This window comes from Lissotriton helveticus, chromosome 11 (assembly GCF_964261635.1).
Source record: "Lissotriton helveticus chromosome 11, aLisHel1.1, whole genome shotgun sequence".
NCBI classification, from domain to species: Eukaryota; Metazoa; Chordata; class Amphibia; order Caudata; family Salamandridae; genus Lissotriton; species Lissotriton helveticus.
The window spans coordinates 1,053,943,148-1,053,960,657 of NC_136072.1; the positions used below are offsets into that span (position 1 = coordinate 1,053,943,148).

At 44.8% G+C, this 17,510-nt stretch overlaps 1 protein-coding gene across 1 annotated transcript in view; it reads right to left on the minus strand.

The window, feature by feature from the left end:
* Window positions 1-692: 692 nt before the first annotated feature.
* Window positions 693-17,510, minus strand: part of DIABLO (diablo IAP-binding mitochondrial protein) — a 200,143-nt gene continuing 183,325 nt past the window's right edge. Inside the window, exon 6 of the mRNA XM_078667559.1 lies at window positions 693-2,570. Coding sequence (XP_078523685.1) covers window positions 2,338-2,570 — 233 coding nt within the window. The 3' untranslated portion in view covers window positions 693-2,337. The remainder of the gene's footprint in view (window positions 2,571-17,510) is intronic.

Sequence of the window (17,510 nt, forward strand, 5' to 3'; positions counted from 1 at the left end):
ATCTTGTATATCTTGAAACTCAGTGTTTTATTGTTGTATCTCACATGGTTTTAATTCATCTCATAGGATATTATTTGTGGCTTTTCCTGATGAAGCAGCAGTTTGCACCGAAACGAGCGTTGAAGATCCATCTCATAGCCACTGTTCAGTTGTCTTTGTATTAACGGTATCAAACCTGAACCAACTTTCTATTGTATTTAAGTGTGGAATTAATGTAGTACGTCATTTTGTGTTATATTTATGTTAACTTTTTATAGATTGTATTTTGTTTGACTAATAGTATCGATGTGTCATACACATGTCCAGAAATGTTTTTAACATGAAAATAATAAAAAATATGCATTTAAAAAAAAAATTATGTTGTAGTTGACACTGCGTTAATCGCATCATGTCTGTTCTTGATATGAGTCCTTGACTGTTTCTGACCATTTGACTGCCTAGGGATTTACCCTCAAATTCAGACTCATCACGTTGCCACATACTAAGAATGTGTTCAAGAACCGTTGTACATGTAAACCAGGATAAAATTGATATGTAATGCGTGCTACTAATACATTTTGTCATAGGACGATGTATACATACGCCGACTGCAGTGTACAATGTTGTAAATAATCTGTTTTTTGAAAAACGTTTAATAAAAAATATATATATTTATACAAAATATGAAGTCGGAAATAAAAGAAATTCCCAAGGGTATTTCACTTGCTTTTATTGTACTTCTAGTTATCACAATACAAATATTTTTAATTAGAAAACTGAGCTCAAATGCTAATCAGTTGCAAATATTGGTTTCCTTTTGTTAGTGAAAACTGTGTGTGAAAAGTTAGAAACATGACTGAATACAGTTAATACTCTATGGTAGCCTTATGAAAATAAGCCATAATACCATAAACCTGCGTGTGGCTAAATTCCACACAATTAAAAAAGCAACATACGTAGATCACATGCACTGTGATTTAATGTAAACATTTTAAAACCTTTTTTGCACTCTGTCTCAGCTTGAAAAAATCAAACAAGCCAAAAACCTATTTTTCTTTGCCTGTTGGTTTTTGCAATTCCTTTTTTGTAAAGACTATGTTTATGCACTCACCAACAAGTATTGTTCTGACTTTCACAGTTGCAAAAATAAACTAATTTTATTTTCCATACTTTAGTCTTACCAAGCGACAGCTCTGACGATAGGCAAGATTAGGAAGTACATTTTGAAAATAATATGATCTGAGAAGTACTTACATTGTTCTATAGTGAAACCAATAAAGAACCCACACAACAAATTCACATCCGTTTAGAATGTTGTTTTAGACAGCAATATTCCCTTTGCTGTTTTAGAGTACAAAATAGTGTGCGTTTTCCACCAAGTGCTAGTAATACGTTCTGAACTCTGGTCTGTGAGACACGATTTAGTATAGAATACCCTCGATAGTAGAAATCACTGCCCTGAAAACCTGGTCACCTAACTATACTCCTGATTACAAGCAGCGTTTTTATAAACCGACTGTAAAATTCCCATTAACCATTTGACATAAGAAAACAAGGCAGCATGAGGATTTATTATTTACTTTTAAGCAAATAAATAGGGTCTTTATCATGAGTTTAGAAGTCATTTTAATGTAGTTTTTGAGGCTCTTCTTAGGTGAAAGTATAAAGGTTTCCAAAATGTATATTCAACAGACAAGTTAACAATGTATTAATTAATAAAGCAATTTCACAAGTGTAAAGTCCAAAATGCTAATCTTTTACTTAACAATGGCAAATAGTTCTAAGACAAAAATGCAACTGAGAGAAGAGATTCTGTTAGTAGTCTAATGGCAGGCAACATACTTTTTATGTAGAAATAGCAGGTCTAGACAAATTACTTTATATTTCCCCTCTCCCATTTGTAGATTGCTTAACTTCTTTGCTGTTATCATGTTGTTTTGTACCATTTATTTTGATTTTGTGAACAAAGGTTTTCCGTTTATCAGGAACATGTTTTACATTCCAATCCCGCTTACTTGGAAGAAATCTCCTGGGGACAACATTGACCTCTTGAAGTGATGCCTCAGTTTTGGTACAGGCAGTGGCATCAAAGGCAGCAGTCCACTGAAGAGGCTTGACCACCCTTTAGGCAAGAATACTGAAAATATTCACATTTATTTATGAAAATCAAGCCTCAATTTCTGCAACAAAAAGTTATCGGATTATGGACAACAATAAAGAGAACAAAGAACTGTAACATATAGAAGGCACACTAAAATGAAAATGACCCCAAACTGGCTGCCTGGCTGAATCAGCATACTTTTAATTCAAGTGCCTAAAACATTACCCGTGCATTCCAAAACTTCACAGAGACAAGAATTAGTCTTCCCGAAGATATGCCTCATTCATTTCTTCATCTGCTGCGGAACTCTCCATTTGACCTTCCTTCTGTGCAGTTTCTATTCCCTCTTTTTTCAAAAACTTTTTTATTTCTTCTGTTTGCGCTTCTGCAAGTTTGGATGCTGCTCTCTGCGCTTCCTGGCGCACATCTTTCACCTGTGTTTGCACAAGGTGAACGTGGTTCCGAGCAGTTATAGATGCTTGGTCTGCACCTGAAACACAATAAAATTAATACTGCTGTTACCACAGGAAACTTAATGACCTGATGCAGATCACGGAGCTGAGTGGACTCCTTTAACCCAAAATGTTTAGGGTTATCAGATTTACCTCAGTTGAATCTTCAGACAGCTTACGGAATGGATGTAAGGAAACTGTGAATACTGACAAACCGAAGGTTTCCTAATCAACAGCACTGATGATAGCAGTTAAAACTTACATGAACAAGCATTTACAATGCAATGGTCTCGGCATCATTAAAGGTAGAGCTATTGGCATTGCTCATGACATTTTTTTAAAATCATAAATAAATGGCATTGTCATTTACATTGCCAATAGCTTAATCGCTCGCAAATGTATGACGTATTGCATTTACACCCACACAGAGTCACACACACAAAGCCACCCACACACATACAGAGCCACCCACACAGAGCCACTCACACAGTCATTCACATAGAGCCTCCTACACAGAGCTACCCTCACACAGACAGAGCCACCCACACATAGAGCCACCTACAAAAAAAGCTATCCACACAGCCACACACATACACAGCCACACACACACAGAGCCAGAGACACACACACACACAGAGCCCCCCCCCCACACACACACACAGAGCCCCCCCCCACACACACACACAGAGCCCCCCCACACACACACACAGAGCCCCCCCCACACACACACACACACACAGAGCCCCACACACACACACACACACAGAGCCCCACACACACACAGAGAGCCACATACACACCCAGAGCCACATACACACACAGAGCCACATACACAGAGAGCCGCACACACACACAGAGCCACATACACACACAGAGCCACATACACACACAGGAGAGGAAGCACAGCGAGGGGGCAGGGAAGCAAGCACAGCCAGGGAAGCAAGCACAGCCAGGGGGCAGGGAAGCAAGCACAGCCAGGGGGCAGGGAAGCAAGCACAGCCAGGGGGCAGGGAAGCAAGCACAGCCAGGGGGCAGGGAAGCAAGCACAGCCAGGGGGCAGGGAAGCAAGCACAGCCAGGGGGCAGGGAAGCAAGCACAGCCAGGGGGCAGGGAAGCAAGCACAGCCAGGGGGCAGGGAAGCAAGCACAGCCAGGGGGCAGGGAAGCAAGCACAGTCAGGGGGCAGGGAAGCAAACACAGCCAAGGGGCAGGGAAGCAAACACAGCCAGGGGCAGGGAATATATGCTCTCTTTTCCTGGGATGCATAATGACCTGATGCAATGACATGCATGCACAGACACACATATTTGGTAACCCTATATATGTGCATATATGAAAATATACATAGCTTGATTGATAAAGATAATATAAATTATGAAATAACACACGCACATAGTTATATATTTAAGAAAGAAACGCAGGAAGAAAAGAAAGAAAGAAAGAAAGAAAGAAAGAAAGAAAGAAAGAAATGAAGGAAGGAAGGAAGGAAGGAAGGAAGGAAGATGGAGCGTGGGAGGGAGAGAGGGAGTATGGAATATGAAAGAGTCTTTCAGAAACTGAAAAAATGCTTAATTGCATATGACACTTTTTCAACCCCAGCCTCGATAAAGTAATTAATTCCAGTGTTTATTGTAAACATGCCTTATGTGGTGTTGATAAAAAGCCTTCTTTGCTTGATTCAATATTTCGTCCACTTGTGCCCCTATAGATATCAGTGACCGTACCATAGAAGTTGCCAAAACGACCTAACGGCGAAAAGCTCTGTAATTTTTTTTAACAAGTTATTAAATATGCTCTCTAAAACGGTATCTTCTTTGATAAATAACACGCGCAGATACCGTTCTAAGTGGCACATTGCATTCACACAACATCTGCACGGGTGGAAGCCCCGGAGCTACCATTAATTGTGTATTTTTCTTCCATCCATGTCGTAAATGTGAAGTGCTCGGTGCATTGCTTTAACAGCAGAGTGAGTTAATCAGACTAATCATATTAAAAAAAATCTCGGCTGTGGGGTGTTCCTGGTGTTTGACAAAAGCACACTTTGAGCCCCTCCAGACGGCCCTCTCCTGAGCCCCCTGCGCAGCCTTGCCCGGGTGCTGGGACCTTTGCGCACGGGATCGCGCTTAAAATAAAGCGCTCTATGCAACAGTGGTGTGCGTATGCGCTACACGTCAAAAGAATTTGAGGTTGCTTTCTCCCGGCACTTCACGGGGTGTGGGACAGTCTGCAGCTTTGTACTACTGTCTAGTTTAGTACTCTGGAGAACATGAACTGATGGGTAGAAAGAAACCTACCTCTTGGGAGAACTTGGTTGATCTGGACCTATAACGGCTCGAGCCTTTCTGTACCTCAGGGAAGCTGTGTACCCCTAGGCAGCGTTGGCCCCGATAAACATCTTTGGTCTTGCGACACTTTGAAACTCCTATACAGTTTTGACACCGGAGGTCCGTGACTCGTGGCAGCTTTGCCATTGTCCTTGAAGCCACAGGCATGACAGGTCCCCAGGACAGCTTTGAGCCCCTTTTCTGCTCACCCCCATCAGCAGCTTGAGACCCCCTGTGCTGCTCATCCTCCACTCCTATGCTGTTGGCCCCCTGGGCAGCTTTGCCCTTCTCTGTTATTTGGACAACGCACAGCTTCACCCACCAAGGCAGCGTCTACTGCACTCCTACATGGACAGTTTTGCCAGTCACTATCTTTGTTAGAACAGATTCACAATTGCTTTATTAACCTTCCTGCTTTCTCAAATTTGCTTGAAAATCCACAATTTACCCACTCTTTTTTTCTAAATGTTCGTGGGGGAGATACCCCCCAACCCCCTGTAGGTGGTTTGGGCTCGCTACATTGCATTACCATGTCGCGAATTGGTGCATGTCGAAAAAGTGTGTCACCAACATGAAAAGTTTGGAAAGCTGTGGTCTATGCTAATCCTTCCGGCTTTGCTATGAAGCACTGCTCCGTCTTGTCCCTTTGTTACTCTCAGGGAGCAGGTTCTTCATCTCCTTTCCACATATCAATGCAAGGACTGATTAGGCCCCGGTGCGCCCAAGGTGTGGCCCAGGCCCTGAGGTGATCCCACCCGCACTCCCTGATCCTTGAGAGGCATGCCGCCTCCGGAGTGTACCGGGTTGCTCCACGGTGTGCCTTGCAGCCATCTGTGCCGCACTCAAACCAGCAACCTTTACTTGCTGCTCACATGTTTTTTACGAATCTCTTATGATTTAAGTTTTTATATTTAAAAAAGGCTGCAGGTTGCAGACAATACAAACACACTATGGAGGATTCTACTTAAGTACCAGCAGGCAATGGTCTGTTTGAAAGGATTACATGGGAGGGGTTGGGAGCGATTTCCTGTTAAAGAGACTGTACATGAAGAAATCTCCAATTAAATTATCTGCATTCGGAGATCCCTTTAAATTTAAAAGCCACTGCACGACTGGCTTTTAGAGAGAAACTGCAAATTGGGATTTCTTTAAACAGGAGCTTTTAAATTCCAAGCCAGTGAAACAATTTAAGTGCAGCGCTTTGTTTGAAATGAGCAGTCTTCGCAGCAGTTCTTAAAAGTTGCACAATGCCGTTGGCTGTTGGGAGGAGAATGCTAAACAGCTGCCTCTGAGTGGAAGCGAGTGTGTACTGTGCGGAATTACCTTCTACAGAGGGCAAAGCTTGAGGGGGCATTTTCAAGTTAACATGCGAGCACTGCATTTCCAAAGCAATATACGTGCGCAGGCAAGAGTAGCTACATGGGGGAGCTTTTCTAGTCAACCTGGGCAGCAGAGCAGGCAGGAGTGGCTGCATGGGGGGCTATTCTAAATCATCCTGGATGCGCAGGCAGGAGTACCGGTATGAGGTGCATTCACAAGTCAACATGCGTGCGCAGGCAGCAGGAGCTACAGGGGTTGGAGGGGGGACATTCTCATGTCAGCATGCATGCATAGGCAAGAGTACCTGCACTTTGGGCATTACAAAGGCAACGTGTGTGCTGCAGGAATGCATGGATTAATTACATGTTTATAAAGTGCCCAATACTCGAAGAAGTGGCAGCACAAGTGCATTTCAAAGTCACATTGAGTACACAGGCAGAAGTAGCTGCATGGAGGGCATTTCCAAGTCATCCTAGGTGAGCAGGCAGGAGTAGCAGTGGGTGGGGGGAGGGGGCACTTATAAGTCAACATGCTTGCGCGATCAGGAATAGCTGAAGGGAGCATTACCAAGCTAACATGCGTGCGCTGTAGGAGTTGCTAGAAGCACCCCCTAGGTCAAAGATGTGACAGAAGAGAGGCATGCATGGAAACATCTGACTACTTCTGCTCCGGTAATGCTGCTACCTATTAGTGTATTTACTATTCTACAGTGCATATGACTGAAGCAAGACAAAAGGTTGCTGTGGATTTAAGTGATTATGAGTTAATCACCCCCGCTGTACCGAAAATAGTATTGTACTTATAAATCTGACAAACTTGTTTTTCATATTTGTGCTTTGTTGACATTTCGTCAATATCAAACGGTCAAGGTCACCTCTAGTCTATACATTGGAAGAGCATTTTACAAATTCCTTACGAAAGTATACAGAAGTGGTCCTAGACTGAATGCCTTTTCTGTGCTAAGGAAGCAATTATACTCTAAGGCAACCTTCTCTCTCTGATCAGGCAGTACATTTAGATATACGATTTCCACAGGCCACAAAGTGATTGCAGGTTTACCAGTGGGAGAGCTTCCTCTGCTTAAGAAACAGCAACATTAGATTATCCTTGCCTCCTGAACTTCAATACGTGGTCCTCTAGGACATGAATAACGTTTTAAATCTCCTGTCCTCATCGCACACTGGGTGGAAGATCTTCAACGCCCTCTCACGGAAACTGAGTGGGGAAGGATACTGCCGGATCCGATAGGCGTCCCACACAGCATGCGGTTCCAGCTCATACAATACTACATTACGCAGAGGGCACACCTCATGCCAGAGCAAATATACAAATACTATGCTGATGCGTCCGCCACCTGCCCATGCTTTCAAGCTGTTGATGCAGACTTGATGCATATGCTGTGTAACTGTCCGAAACTGGGGGGGAGTACTGGGAGTCGGTAGTGACAGCACTAAGTTGCTACACGGGCCGTGCCATTTCCCTAACCTGGGAGACCTGCATTTTGCAACTGTACATAAACAAATGTTTGCGAGCTACCTCTGTTTCTGGCGTGAGGGCTGATCACTGCAAAGAGACCGATCACGAAGCGTTGGCGCTCAGTGGAACCCCCGGCGGTGCAGGCGTGGAAGCGCTCACTGCAAATTTGGGCTGTGGCAGAAAGCATAGCTCTGCACAGGAAAGACGCACGGGGTCTCTAAGATCCCAATTGCAGAAATCTGGTACGCAATACTACGGGAACTCCTGAGCAATGATTAGGCCCCAGAGCCAGACATTGGCCCTACAGCAGGCGAATAGCAACGGAGCCCCCACACAGGTAACATGTAACCTAACACATTTAGCGACACGTGCGATGGCTAAGCGCTGCGCCTACACAGCCACGCTGACTTAACCAGAACTTGGTGCCCCCGCCCTCCCCGTAACACGCAAGCCACCTTACAGGCACTGCTGCAGTGACATAATTTGCACTCCAGCAGCCCATAAGCGCACTGCACACCCAGTTATTTGTAGTTACCCCCGACTCCTCCACCGCTTAACACCCCCCCCCCCCCCGCAGCACTGACATACGGAAGCAGCGAGAATGCACTTCATGGGAAAATTACCCACCCTCTGGCACGAAACCGCAAAGTGCAGGGCACACACCGCTGAGCACTCTCGTGTGCCCTAGCCCATAGCACATAATTATCGCGGCACAAACAGGGGGGCAGAGGCTTACCTCATGTCCTCGGTAGACGCTGCTCGAGCAGCAAAATGGCGGCCCAAAGCTCCGTAAATTTCGGATTCGGGGGCGTGTTTGGCCGTCCCCAAAAGGGGCGTGGCTAAAAAGTGGAAAGAACAGCACGAACACGGCCCCGAATCCGAAAGAGACGGAGCTTCTTTCGAGGGACGCCTCTCTCCTCCAATGGCTGGCCTCCGTTTAGGAAGCCAGCCAATGGAGGAGAGACGAGGAGAGAGGCGGGTTTAAAGCACCCACTGAAAGACATTAATCCTCCGACTTCCGGCTGGCAAGCCAGCCGTCGGTCCTCGACCTAAAACACAACTCATACGGATATTTTATTAAGCACTTATTACTTAGCATCTAGCCAGGGATACTGCTGAAAGAAAGAAGACTTAGCATTAACAACCGTTCTGAAGCATTTCGACTAAGATTCAGTCTTGACTGTTCTAGTTAGTTCAATCTATGGATAAAGGCTTTTGTCGCATTGTCACACCCATTACAATGTTATTCTTTTAAACGTCTAGGTCCTGAATTTATTCTGTGTTAATTCTAATGTGTCGCCACATAGTTTTGCTTTTCTTTTCCTCTCTCCATCTTTTTTTATTTATTGAGCTTGGCTAGAGTAAATGCATTGATTTTCTCGTGTAGCACTTTATTATTGAGCACAAGATCTACTATTCATTAGTTCATGTACGTTTTCACAACTTTACCTTATTACTTTTATATTTCAGACTGTATAATTAATATCTTTGAATATTAAGGAACTAGATAATCCTCATTAAGAACAATCTTTTCACCAGTTGACCAAATTAACTGCTTCTATTGTATTGCAGACAAACTCTAAAGAGGTTATATCTGAAAAACAGACGTTGTGGGTGATTACTTTTATCTCTGGCATATCGGTGTAATGGCGATGCGGCTTCATGGTTTATATATTTTTGTATGTCGAGCACAATTAAGTTAGATGAATTTTAACTGATATGAAAATGAACAGGGTAAACATTGCTTATCTCAATATTGTTGTCCGTCTGAATAAGGAGGCTTTCCGTCCTGAAGGAGGGAAGGAAACTTCAGAGCCAAGTTGTGAAAAGTTGGCCTGGTATATGCTGTCCACTAGTTAAAGTGGGCACCATGTACCAGTCCAAACAACCCTTATGGTGATTAGGTCAAAGATAACCTTTATTGAAAGCTGTCCTAGTGGTAGCTATGGAGAGCAGCCTTCAGGCTAAGTCTTGAAGGAATGTTAAGCACATTGTTTTACCAGAATGTAATCTTATAGTATTGGTTAAATGAAAGGGAAACCACACAGTAGTTATAAAAATATATATTTATTATATATAACACTCTAGTATCCTCCACACGAGGATAAAACACAAATTAAATAATACAGTTGCAAAGAATCAAATGTAAGTAGCACATTAACAGTGGTCTCCCGGGGGAGACCAAACCATATACTGAATAAGTGATATAAGAACCACGACTCAGGACTAGACACAGTCTAGAAGGTGTAGAATCGCTGGGACCCCAAGGAACCACCCAAGATGAGTGAGTAGGGACCCCACGGAGGACGGGTGCAGTGTGAGAACACGACTGCGTGCTCCGTACAATTCAATGGGAAAGTTGTGGTTGGAAAATTTGAGATTCAGGGCCCTTCCAAGCAGATTACGAAGACAACCCTTGGAACTTAAGAGCTTGGAGAGCCACCCCACCCATGGATACCTTTGTACCAGAGGTACCTATCTCAGAGGAGCCGGGTGCATAGGCACGAAGTGGCATCGGAAATCCTCGTCATACTCTGTGGATGTCAACAAAAAAATGCTGCTGCTGGTAGTAAGAAAAGTGTCCGGTGGAATCCAACATGGATTATAGATGAGAAGAACCTAAAAGCAGAGGGGACAGAGTCTGGGTCACTTTGGAGTAACCAGGGGCTCGCAAGCCTAATGCCCAACAATGTCGGGTGCTTCAGGTGTGATGACGGTGATCTTGACTCTTCAGCTGCGAGGACCTGGAGACTTCTAGGACGACCAGTAGCCGGAGGCGAGCTGTCCCACGATGGATGTCGAGTGCTGAGTGGTCTGTATCTGGGTCGAGCACCAACAAGCCTTCGCCAGCGGCAACAACACAGATAGTCAAATTCGGTGTCGATCTGGCCCAGCAAGGACCAAGAGACTCACCACAGCAAGAGGAGTCAGGGCAGGCTTCGAGCAACCAGGGGAGCCCAATTAAAAGAAAGTTGACCCTCAAGTGGACCCACAGGCTGTAGGCAATAGGAGTCGTGAGGAGACCTCAGGCGGTTTCGCAGGATACCAGCTAGCAGGGCACAGAGTGCAAAGTTGCCGGAGTCCTTCTCAGAAAAGATGCGCTGGGGTCAGGGCTACAAATGGCCCAATGCACGGAACTGTTGCACTGCAAAAAGCATATGCAGCTGCAAATAAACGCAGTGCAGAGGGGTACGAGTATACGGTCTCCACGAAGGATATCCGCATCAAACTTGGTAAGAGGGCAGCTCAACCTCAGAGACCTTCAGAAACCCACATCCTGTGTTGCTGGAAACGTCAGAGTTCGCAGGACAGTGGCAAGACTGTGGACGGCAAAGGAAGACGAAGTCGAGCCCAAAGGATGTCCAGCGAAGTCCAGGGTGTCCAGACGGTCGAAATATAGTAGTATCTTCTTGCAGAATCTTGTCCATGTAAAATCTAATGTCCATGTAAAATCTAATGTCCTGTAGCCAAGTAACCCATTTTATACCCACGGGAAAGGGTTGGACAGATTCTAAGGACCCTCCCAGGTGACGGACAGGACAGGGGGAGGCTACTGCCATGTCCTTTGTCCAGTTTCACGCCAGAGCAGGAGTAAATGGCTCCCAGAACTGGTTTGAGCTGGACTGTGCACAGGGACACCAAATGTGCCCCTGAGCCAGACTTTCTGGCACTGACAGTGCACCCACCCAGCCCCAATACACTGAATCCCATCTGGGAGGTGGTCACACCTCTCTTTGACAGGATGCCTATTGTGCTGCCTTCCCCTGCTCGAGCTTGGCTCAGCAGCAGGAGGGCATACTCGTGACTGTGGCTGGCAGCATCCATTTTGTTTTGTAAGGCTCTGGAAAGTTGGTACCAGTAGACTTAGATAACCCCAGAACCTCGGTTCTGAGTGGAGGAATCATACCTCCCACACCAGTTACTGGTGGGGAGGTATGATTCCAAGGTGTTTGACACCAAACACGACATACTGTGTTGCAGTCATTTTTTTATAGCATTTACCGTGAGGTTATAATGCACCTCTACCTATATGTCTGGTAGTATCATGTACAGCCCAAGAGAATGGTCTCCGAAAACTGAGGAGGGCCTCTATTCATGCAGGAGCACACTCTCATGTAAAACCCAGCACCCTGCCTTCAGGATTGATAAGGCCTGCTATAGGGGTGACTTATAAGGTTTTAAGTGTAGTGTGATATATGTAGATATAGTGAACCTATATCTCTCGTAAGTGGTGCAAGCACCAGCTTACACAGGCTGCAGTAGCAGACCTGAGGTTCCATTTTGCCTGGCCTCTGAGGGGTGGCATAATACATGCTTCAGCCCATGGGAGGACTCTGGGGTACCTATGCCCTGGGTACATGTGTACCATATACTAGGGACTGATATGGGTACCCCCAGTATCCAATCCGGAGTTGTACCAAATTACATACATATGAATTTAAGGGAAAATGCAAATAGGCTTGGGTCCTGAATATCAGCATCCCAGCCAGACTAGTCAAAACAGTGGGGGCATAAAGCAAGGGTAACCATAGAAGCAGATCCTAGTTTCCTAGACAAGTGAACTACCCTTCGCTCCAGCAGGGTGATGTGTTATCTCATTTATTAGGAGAAACATGTTCCCTTGATTTGAAGGTAATCATGTGCGCACCCAAACCTGTAACGGAGGCATTGGTCATGATTGTCTTGTGCAGAAACCTCCTGATGAGAAGCAATTTCGCAGAGGAGATCCTTCAGCTGACCCCACATTTGAAAGAGTGTGTTGCATGGAGGGAAAAGGTGATCTTATCCTCCCAGCTGTCTGAGAACTGACTCCACTGGTCTTCCAGACATTCCTGTAGTGGCCTGATATGGAGGCGGGAGTTCCGGAATAGAAAAAAGCAGGACGCCATGAAGTCCAGTATAAACACCACCTGCCTTGCAGTTTGATTGGTGGTTCTCGACAGATTCTGACATTTCAAATATATAGATACCAACCTCTCCTACAAAGGATACACTTTTGCTTTTATGGTTTCCAGAATAGCTCCAAGACAGAGAAGAGACTGCAACAGGGAGGATGTTGATTTCTCGTGTTTGATGTGCAACCCTAAGCCACAGAGAAGAGACAGTCATTTAGAAATGTTGACAAGCGTGTTGAGATGTTGATGCCCTGATAAGTCAATTGTCTAGATACAGATTGCTGAAGATCTTGCATCACCTGAGGAGCGCAATGATGACAGCCATTCACTTCACAAATGTTCTCAGGGCTGACTTGTGGTCTTACAGAAGTAGTTTGTACTGGTAGTGATTGCTGCCTCCCATGAATCTCAGGAATCTGAAGTGCTTCTTGGCTATTGGTATATGGAAGTATGCATCTTGAAGATTTACGGACCATAGCCAATCCCCATGATGGATCTGTGGGTAAATATGATGTAACACTAGGACCCTGAAATGTTTGTATCTATTTATTGCAACTTTTTAAAACTAGAATGGGTATAAATTGCTTTTAGGACCCTTCTTTTTTTCTAAACAATAACAGGAACACATTTCCATTCCTTTCTGGGAAAGAGGTACATCCTCCATTGCGTGCTTCTGAAGGAGATTCTTCACTTCTTGTTGAAGTTTTTCTATGTATAACATGGATTGTTGTTTTGGAGGTACAGCTGGTGGAGGATGGGAGACCCCTACACAGTAGCCACTCTGAACAATATTCAGTACCCATGCATCTATTGTGATGGAATTCCACTCTTTTAGGTAATTGGAAATGCTTTCCTTCCCATCAGAGTGGGCAATGGAAGAGAGGTTCATTACTTTGTCACTGCAAGAGGTTTTCCTAATGCAGTTGAATGGGGACTTCTACTACCTTTTGGTTGTCACCCTTTGTTTTCTGCACTGATGCTGTTGTGTTATCCTTGAGGCCACTAAGGTTTAAACCCTTTGTGGATATTAACTCCGTTCAAAAGGTCTGTAGGAGTGCTTGTTTTGTTCCACTGCTTCTCCAGGCCAACAGCTTTTAAGGTCTCCAGTTTGGCTTTCATTGGAGCCATCTCGTTGTCAGTATGACTTCCAAATAAAGTTGTATCAGAGTAGGGTAGGTTGAGTATTCTCCGTTGAGATTCTGACTTGAGGGCTATTAATCTTAGGCACGAATGTCTTCTTAATGCCAAGCCATGGCAGTATCATGCGCAGCTAACGGAGATGAGTCAGCTGTCACACTGATCACTTGATTAGACACAATCATGCCCTCATTCAAATATTTACAGAATCTTCCATGCAATGACTTGGTAGCCTACAAATTATTAAAGGGAGTCCCATAGGGATTGGTCAGATCTGCCTAGTAGAGTAGTGCCCAACTTCATATTAGTGTCTGCTGTACCACATACCTTTCGTCCTACAGAATCAAGTATCCTGCTTTTTCTGTCTGGTGAAATAAACCCACCACAAGATCAGGTGGAGGGTCTGGATGAAGGAATAGAGGATCCTGAACAAAAGTCCTGTTTCTGGAGCCTGGATTGCACAATTTCTGACGATGCAGGTGTAAGAAATAATTCCATACCCATTTCTAATAGTCCAGAAACTAGTGGAAAGCAGTGGTCTTTAAGATAAAAATTGGTCAAGGATCTAACACATAACCCACATGGTTTCTGGCAGAGGAATGTTCGACTTATTAGCTCACTGAAAGAGCACCTCCTGAAACATGTTGATATCATCAACCGGAGAGACTCCTGCTGGAGGGAAGTCTGTCAATGGAGGTGTGAACATCCTTGTGCCAGAGGACGTCGTTGTTATAGAATTGGAATGTGTCAGACTGTTGCCTGTGTCTAGAATAGGAGGTACATCTCGAATGTCGAGAGAGACATGTTGATGTCAGTCTTGATCTGAGATGGTATTTAGGCCTAATTGGAGGAGACATAGATCTCCTAAGTACTAAATGTGGTCTTGATGGTGATTGAGACCCCAAATGCACCAGATGAGATGTCGGAGGTGGAGGATTAGCAGGAGGTGCCGGAGAGGTCACTGGCAGTACTCCGAGTTGTGAGGGTGAAGGCTGCATAGAAGGATGATCATCAGTAGAATCCGGAATGACAACCATGAATGATGGTCTAGATGAAGAATATGCGCCACATAGCCTCCCTCCCCAAGACATTTTTGGCCCGTGTTCCCCCTTCCCCTGGGATTTTACATCTTTTTCAGAGGGAGGGAGTATAAAGCCCCCCCCGGCCCTTTTTCAGTTCTGGGACCCCCTCCCCTGGGGCCGCGAAACCAAGCAAAAAGAAGGGGGGCGCCAAACTCTCCCTCCCCCCCCCCCCCGAGCCATTAATGGCTCCAGGGACCCCATCCCCCGGGCCAGGATCCCTAGCTATGTCCTAGGGAGCCCACCCCTGGGACACAGTGGTTTCTTTTCCCTCACTGGCGCGGCCAGTGAAACCTGCCCGCCACGCAAGTGCAAACACAATGTCTGCTACCAGCCAGTGGGAGCTTTGAAAATGCTCCCATCGGCTGGGGCAGACTTTTGATATATTTCCCTGCCCGCACTGATGTAGGCAGGGAAACAGACCAATATATTGCTCCTGCCCGGAGGGAGCAGCATTAGCAGCTCCTCCCTCCAGGTGGGAGCAATGCCAGCTTCTGCTGGTCTCTGGGAGCTGGCTGAGGCCTTGGGGCTTCCCCTGCGGCTTCCGAGTATAGGGTGGGTACCCTGGGTGGGCACCAAGACACCCAACTTTGAGAAGTATGGGCCCTGGGGTATAGGTTCCCCATGGCCGATAATGGTCCTGGGGAGGAGGTTCCTAGGGCTTCTGGAGGGGGGCCATGCGCCCCTTCTCCTTTTATTAAAAGAAACAGCCATGGGGGATAGGGTTCCAAAGGTCTAACAAGGCTTGGGCAGAGGGGCCACATGATCATCCTCCCTTTTAATTTAACACAACATTCCTGGGCGATAGCGTCCCCCTGCGGCCAGGCCTTGTGGGCAACGAAGGCTATGCGCAGTGTTGGGTTGGCTGCATGTGGGGAGTTGGGCACAGGATATGGCCACTGGACAAGCTCTGCACCCAACCTCCCACTATGCACCAGGCCTTGTGGGCACCGAAAGCTCTGCACAGTTTGGTAATGGCTGCCTTTATGGGGGTTGGCCAAAGGGTCTGGTCATAGGCCAGGTCTTGTGACCAACCTTGCATGTAAGAAGGCCGTGCACATCGTGGTGTTGGCTGCACGTGAGGGGCTGGCTGCAGCAGCACACGGCCGTGTGCGGCTGGGTTTCCATATGGTAATTAAAAATTACTTCACGTAAAAAAATAAAATAGAAACTGTCTGGTAAAAAAACAAACGTTATAGTTAGTTGAAACGTCAGAAACAAAGTAACGTTTTAAACTCTAAAAACCACTGAAATTCACAAGTTGTAGTGCCCTAAGGTACATATTACATCATTCATGACATCTTCTATGACATAATTAATATCACTGCAAAATTTGTTATAGTTATAGTTACTTAAGATAGCTAGAACTATAACTGGTGGTTTTCAGTGGTTTTTGGAGTTTGAGATGTTACGTTGTTACTGTACGTTTCACCTAACTATAATGTTACTTTAACTTCTCATTGAAAGATGTGTATATTTATACATCAAAATGTCATACGGCAATACTTTATTGGTTAAATTCCAGCTTTGGTGGCATTTAAACAATAAAGTATTGCCTTATGACATTTTGAGTGCCGGAGACATTTTCTTGACTGGTGCGGAGTGTGAATACATATCGGAGAAAGCTGACTCCGTCTTTGACTCACACTGCCCTCGCTTTGACACATCGGGGCAGACACCTACATTTGCACAGATATATATTTTCATTGGAAAAAACAAAAGTTAACGGGATGTTACAGTTAGGAGAACATCCTAACATATCAGTGAAAACATAGCTTTTTAAACAAAAAAACCCTGAAATTCACCAGTTTTCGTTATCTCAAGTAAATGTAACTCGTGACAAAGTAATGATAACTCACGCACTTGCCATGCAGTGTTAGCAATGATGTCAATAGGGATGTTGCTAATGCAGTCATTAAACATGTCATGAGTGATGTAATATATGAGGGTACAAGCAGTGCATAGAGCACAAGCTACAGTTAGTTGAGGGGCCAAGATACAATTACTTAAGATAACTATAACTGATTCAGTTCAGTGGATTTGCCGCTTTAAAACAGTATGTTGTAGGTGACAATTTCACCTAAGTAGAACGCTCCTTTAACGTTTGTTTTTTTCCCAATGAATTTCTCTGTTTTGTTTTTTCGTTGTATGTTATGGGTAAATTTGAGGCCCACATCATTCTCATTCAGTATTGCAGTGTATTCCAGAAGTTTCTCTTTTGAGCCCTTCCACAATAGAAAGAGATCGTCGATAAATCTCAGCCAAAATGCTACATTGGCTGTATAGGGCTCGTTTTCTTCTCTCCAAGCTATGTGTCTCTCCAACCATCCCATGGTGAGATTAGCATAGCTTGGAGAAAAGGATAACAACCAGTAACATATAGCTGTGAGCGACTCAAGTCAATTTATCGTTGGGTAGCACATTCTGACACATGGTTTATTTAAAAGGCACTCAGCCAAAATGAATAGATGTGAGCTTAACATGTAGTCAGCAATGCTGCAATGCAATTGGGATGATACTGCCTAACATGACAATAACGTTATCATGCGACCCACGACAGTAGCCCACAGGCACAAATCTAACCACTATGGTCATTAATTACAGCCATGACTCTTGGTGGGAATCACAGCACGTACAAACAGCGAACGACACTGATAGGCTATTCTTAGCCATGTGAATATCAAAACTACTAAGCCCACAATGCTCTTTGAAGGTAAATGTGGTGACTCAGTATAAATGTAAGAA